Source organism: Mytilus edulis, unplaced genomic scaffold (genome assembly GCF_963676685.1).
Source record: "Mytilus edulis unplaced genomic scaffold, xbMytEdul2.2 SCAFFOLD_1471, whole genome shotgun sequence".
In the NCBI taxonomy this organism is placed as follows: Eukaryota; Metazoa; Mollusca; class Bivalvia; order Mytilida; family Mytilidae; genus Mytilus; species Mytilus edulis.
Window position 1 is genome coordinate 14,759 of NW_027268081.1, and position 6,391 is coordinate 21,149.

The 6,391-nt window shown below is 32.8% G+C and overlaps 1 protein-coding gene across 1 annotated transcript; it reads right to left on the reverse strand.

The window, feature by feature from the left end:
- Window positions 1-1,308: 1,308 nt before the first annotated feature.
- LOC139506749 (FK506-binding protein-like) lies at window positions 1,309-6,090 on the reverse strand. The gene is made up of 4 exons (XM_071295535.1): window positions 5,716-6,090; window positions 3,777-3,928; window positions 2,876-3,006; window positions 1,309-1,540 (listed from the first exon to the last, which is right to left on the reverse strand). Exons 1-4 carry the CDS (start codon window positions 5,907-5,909, stop codon window positions 1,373-1,375), a joined length of 645 nt encoding a protein of 214 aa, XP_071151636.1. The 5' UTR covers window positions 5,910-6,090; the 3' UTR covers window positions 1,309-1,372.
- Between the last annotated feature and the right edge of the window lie 301 nt (window positions 6,091-6,391).

A 6,391-nucleotide genomic window follows, 5' to 3' on the forward strand; every position in this document is an offset into this window, starting at 1 on the left:
AAAGTATAAATTTGAACTTCTGTCGCCATCTTTAAATCAGCCGGTTCCACTCGTTTTATTTTTAACCCGGTCACGTGATAGGGCGAACAGGGCATAGCCCGACCTAGAACAAATGAAGCAGCAAAATATTGCAAACGAAAAAAAAAACAACGGGCTGTTTTAGGTAAAACCAATAAACGAAAAACAAATATGACATAAGGCAACCAACAACGACTACTTAATACGGGCACGTGAAAAGAGACAGGTTTATAAAGAATGAAGTGGGTTAAACAAGACATGATTGACAGGGATCTGTCCTCTTGCCGGTTTGACCCTGCAGATGGAACAAAAATACTGCGGAAATTGTTTCTACTTCTCAAATTTGTGTTTACATCAAATGTTCCCGACTGTAAAATCAATTACTAGGGGTGTGAAAGAAACATCACGACGTGATATACACGGCTTGTCCATATTATCAAAGTTGAGAATGAAAATGGGGAATATGTTAAAGAGACAACAACCCGAACAAAGAACAGAAAACAGTCGATGGCCACCATCAAGAAAACTCCGCACCTGGAGGTGGGCCATATAAGCTGGCCATTAAATAAAAGTTTACCTGCCTGTAAAAACTACTATTAGGGTTGTGCAACAAACTTTAAGGGCATACGATACAGTTACAGGGAAGGTAATGACGTTGCTAACGTAAAATGTTATTTTCGCGACGTCAAACTCTGACATATCGGGAAAAGATGCATTTTTCGACTGATTTTTATCATTCAAGCTGATTTAATTTGAAAACGAGTGCATGGACCCCTATTTTTTAAAACAGCAATTTGTTTCATTTTGCAAGGAGATTATGTGACCCAAATTTTATAAAACTGTAAATAGCGAAATTTTTTTAATTTTGATAAACATGCAGCAAAAAGTTACGTTTTTTCCTCTATTCATGAACATTTGATAAATATAGAGTTATTTCGGAATCAAAATTGCATAATTTTTAATGATACTTATAAAATACAGAAATTACCGATTATTTAACAAAAACCATTTTGTGTTTATCTTTTAAAACAAAAAAGTTATGTCTTTCTTTCGAAAAAGAAAATACGGACACAAATCTGAATTTTGGGCAAATATACAAAATTTCGACCTCATTTTACTCAAAAAGTAGCACATGAAGGTATATTTTTTATTACATATTTGATTTAATGAGGTAAAAAATAGCCTATATGCAAATTTTCATCAACTTGTAAATACAGGTTCAAAACTGTATCGTATGCCCTTAAGGCGTGATATACATGTCATCTTATCATTCAATTAATTCAATAAAAATTATTTTAACATTTTAATACAAAATAACTTAATAAACATAATATACAATAATTTAAAGTCCACGTTATAATTCGTCATGTTTTGGTCCAGTGAATTCTTCATGGGAAATTTTCCCGTCTTTATCTTTGTCTTCTGTTTCAAATAAATCGTGAAGGACCTTCTGTTGCTGTTGAGAGGCTAAATCAACTGGTATCCCCTGCTGTACGGCTTGATGGGACAGGTACATGATTAACTGTAAAAGAAGATGATTGGTTATTAAAAATTATAAATGTCTGGTGACTATTTTTTTTAAGTTAAATGCACTGTGAAAAGCTTTAAATTTGTAATGGAAAAATATATTTTTACGAATAAAGATAGCTTTAGATTTCATATATGAATCAAGTTCTAGTATGTAGTTGCCTTCGTAGCAGTAGATACAAATGTTTTTGGGAGCAACATGGATGTGTTTACATTCTGAAATATCGTTTATCGGCGTATTTTTTGCTTTGTTTTTTTATCGTTTTTTATGCTTGTTGTGTTAAGTTTCATAACCTTTTGCTATTACCATAAGAGCGCTCATTGTGGTAACATTCACTGATTGTTGATTTGTATAAACCGCTTGTGTTTTTGTAATAAACGGGAAAAAACAATACATCCGTTCCCTCTTTTTCATCCCTGGCCGCAAACATTTCCACGATTACAGTATTTCAATGAACGTGTTATTTGAATTTTTAATGGGGAATTGGGAGCATAATCCATGTCAGTGTGTTATATCCCCTGAGCAGTCAGACGAAGTTCATATAGGTCACTGACAGGGAATATGAGCCCATATCCAATATAAAGCCAGAATCATAATAACGTTACACTGGGGTGTGTGGATTGCCGCAGTAATTGATATTCTTATTTTAATTTCGTGTTCAAATGGAAGATGGACTCATATACACAGTTACCTGTCAAAGTAACAAATTCCATTGCAGGATTTACTGGAATATTTTATTCCAGTAAAATATTGATTGATAAACCTATATCAATTACTTGATACAGAATACAAAAGATTATATGTAAGAGATATGATGGTTAAGTATTAGAAAGAAACAAGAATGTGTCCAAAGTACACGGATGCCCCATCTGTCCGTCCGTCTGTCCGTCCGTTCGTCCCGCTTCAGGTTAAAGTTTTCAGTCAAGGTAGTTTTTGATGAAGCTGAAGTCCAATCAACTTGAAACTTAGTAAACTTGTTGCTTATGATATGATCTTTCTAATTTTAAAGCCGCAAATTAGACTTTTGACCCAAATTGCACGGTCCACTGAACATAGAAAATGAAAGTGGGAGTTTCAGGTTAAAGTTTTTGGTCATGGTAGTTTTTCAGGAAGTTGAAGTCCAATCAACTTGAAACAAAGTACACATGTCCCCTATGATGTGATCTTTCTTATTTTAATGTCAAATTAGATTTTTTACCCAATATCACGGTCCATTGAACATCGAAAATGATAGCGCGAGCGGACGGATGAACAGACGGACGCACAGACCAGAAAACATAATGCCCCTCTACTATCGTAGGCTAGGCATAAAAACCCAGATAATTTTACCTCATCTCTTGTTAAGAATTTATCGTTGTCAATATCAATCATTCTGAATACATTTGGTGGCTTGGGTCCATCGTGGACTTGTAGTAATTCTATCTCAAACATTAGATTGGCATTTGGAGGGATCACTTCACCTGAAAAAATACACATAAATGTTTATTGAGATACGAGATTGCATAAGTTTTACATTTGAATTCAAAAGCAAATTTAAAAAAAAGAGATTTAAAAACAAGTAACATTACTTTAAAATTAAGATCAATGATTATGTTATTGATCAAACTTGTTTTACATTTCATTTGTGATGCCCATAGGAGGAAAAGTTGAAACTAAACAGTGTGAATTATTAAAAAATAAAACAGTTATCTTTAAAATACATTCACAATCTAATCTCTAACATTTTTGCCATACAGGACATACTTAAGATATGTTTCATACATTCAATTAAATTCATAACATCAAACTGTTATTCAGGGCTGGCCATTAATGTTTTGAGGCAAAAATGCCCAAAAAATGGTCCGAAGGACACATATATAACCAATATAAATATACTTGGTTTAAAGGACAATGTGTAGTTTTACTTCCTATATATAACTTAATACTTGGTTTTGCATAAATACTCAAAACTTGTGTAAAATGTGCTCATTGTTAAGGGCTATACAGTGACATTTGTCCTTAGATCTTTAATGGCAATCATAGAAGATGATCTTATTTTGTTTTCAATATTTTAATTATGTGCACATATTTTCTTCCAGATTTTGAACGTTTTTAGAATCACCGTCAATCAAAATATGGGTACCATAAGGAGATATGGTATGAAAACATTTCTAACTTCTTTAAGAAAAGTTACTTTCCCGTTGACCTCCACTTATGGCAAAATTATATTCTTTAAAAATAAACATCATACCTGATCCTTTTTCTCCATATGCTAGATTTGATGGAATTGTTAATTTTCTTTTTTCATTGACACACATGCCGAGTAGACCCTCCTCCCATCCTTTGATGACGGCACCAAGTCCTAACTGAAACTGGAATGGAACAGCTCCTACTCTCTCGCGACTGAAATGGAAGATGTATTTCCAAATATTAAAAATTTAAATATTCAATTTCATTATTTTTGTTATTTCAATATAGAGTGTAAAAGATGTGACTGAAGCCCACTTTTATGAGGGATTCAAGTTGGAAATGTGCACACATTCAACACTTTTATAACAATAAAGTTTCAAAAATGAAACATTCAATTCTTATAATAACATTTGTATTCTGTACTCATCAAAAATCTAGTTAAATCAAGCGTATTGTTTGTGCAAAATCCCATGCATTGCTCTAACGTTGTTATAGAGAGTATGCTGCAGTTTATTGGGAAATAAAAAATATGTTTTAAATGCCGCGTGATTAGGTTGCTGGCCAATCAAAATTCAGATTCTTATTAAACATCTGAGTAATGTAATAATTTCAAATTTGAAAAGTTAACATTGGTGTAAAACGCATGTATCATATGCAGGTATTTTAGACTATGAAATCAAAAAGTTTAACTAACATGTCAATTATATTCAAAGTCAAATTTTGTACATATTCATCTATTTGGAACACGTAAATGTCCATGTTTCCCTGCTCAAGGTCACAAATCATACTTCGGGCAACAATCACTCATATCAAAATGACAGGTAGTTAAAAATGATATACTTATGTTAGATACACACATCAAAGGATTATAGTTATTGTAATACTATTTGTGACAGAGCTACAATACCACATACTTTAAGTGCAAATATTTTTTTGTTGACGAATAATTTTATATTGCACATTGTTGGTTACATGTATTTCAAGGTGCATTTGGTTTTCCATATGTACTTTTCAATCGAAAATTTCATCATTATAATGGAGGACAGCATTTACATGTATTTGAGAAAAACGAAAATGACATATCAAATTAAGGGGCATGCAACCATGTGCTATTCTGGGGGAGGTGGACAAGATCATGTTTTGTGGATTGACTATTCACTTTCATCTGTTGCTAGTATGCTTATTTTTTTACCGCGGGAAAACATATTTTCACTTAAGGACACAACTATATTCTGCCCCTCTGTGTTGCAGAAAATTCATTTTTATCCTGGTGTTGGCGAAGTTATACATTTCCAGGTTTGAAGTGGCTAGAACATTCATTTTTAAAACCATACACCACCCCCCACCGTCGTTTTTCCCCACAACCCCAAAAATCAAATGTTCGGGCCCCTTTACTAATTATTTTCACATTGAATTTCTTTAAATCGCATATGAGTGCATGTGTTTATAAAATTTGGTATGAATACAAATAGTCAGGTGAATGCCTCCTCATCTCCGTTTACATATAGTATTTGCGTCTAGGCTAGGACGCAAATGGCGCAAAATTATATTTTAGGCATATGTATTACTCGAAGCAATTATAGAAATTTATCAAACAAATGTGAAAAAAATAGATTTCATCACTATTTTCAATTTACTGATTACTTCTTTGGGTGATGTATTACTCTGTTCTTCCGAAGGAACTACAGTACCGTTTATCCTACTTGACCCTTTTTTTCGTGTTGTTAGGTTGCTTGCTCAGTTATGTAATACCTACATCTTAATTTATTCCGGCTGGTATCTGTTATTATTAGTTTCATTTGTGCTTGAATCATATTTCGGCAAGAAAACACAGGAGAAAAGTAAACCAATTAACAATAGGACAATTTTAAATGCAATACGATTCAGGCCTGTTCCTAATATTTTGTAAATTACTAGTATCTTTATGTTCATGGTATTTGAAAACAAATAAGGCAAAAATAAGATATGACAAAAAAGGCCAATAGAAAACATGTACGTACCTTGAGTCGAATTTGGTTCCATTTTCAAAGAAACCTTCATAATGCAAAACAACCATATCATGTTTCTGAACTTTTCTTGCGCAGTCTGGCGGTGGCGCCTGGATAACATCTATAACTAATCCGGATTCTCCAGATTGTGCATAAATTGTACTTATAACTGCCAACCCGAAACAAATTATTAATTGGGACCTCATTATGACCAGTTCTATAGTATTGTTCGTCTCGGCTTAGTGTCCCGATTCAAAAGTTTAACATTTGTCAGCGTGCATCCAATTTTAATACAAATTTTCAAAACCGCCCAGGAAGTTCCTTATCTTAACCCACGTGGCATCTTTATAAGTTTCCACGTTGATTAGTATAGGTACTTAAACGGAAGTTGTTAAGATTCTATTGACAAGATAGATAGATATAAATGACTAGAAGATATTCTTACCTGAAGAGTTGAACAAGATAAGGTTTTAACACAATATCATGTAATATTTATCACCTTAAGGGCTGATTTTGAAAATTATACAATAGAGAAAATGACATTTATTAATTCAAAAAAAATTCCAAAAAAAGTTGAAAAACTGCTTTTGAGAAACTAAGATGAATAAAGATGAATTCCTATTATTTTATATTCACACTCTGTCTTGCTAACTAAGCTTCTCTAATATAAAATAGAGATGTTGATAAG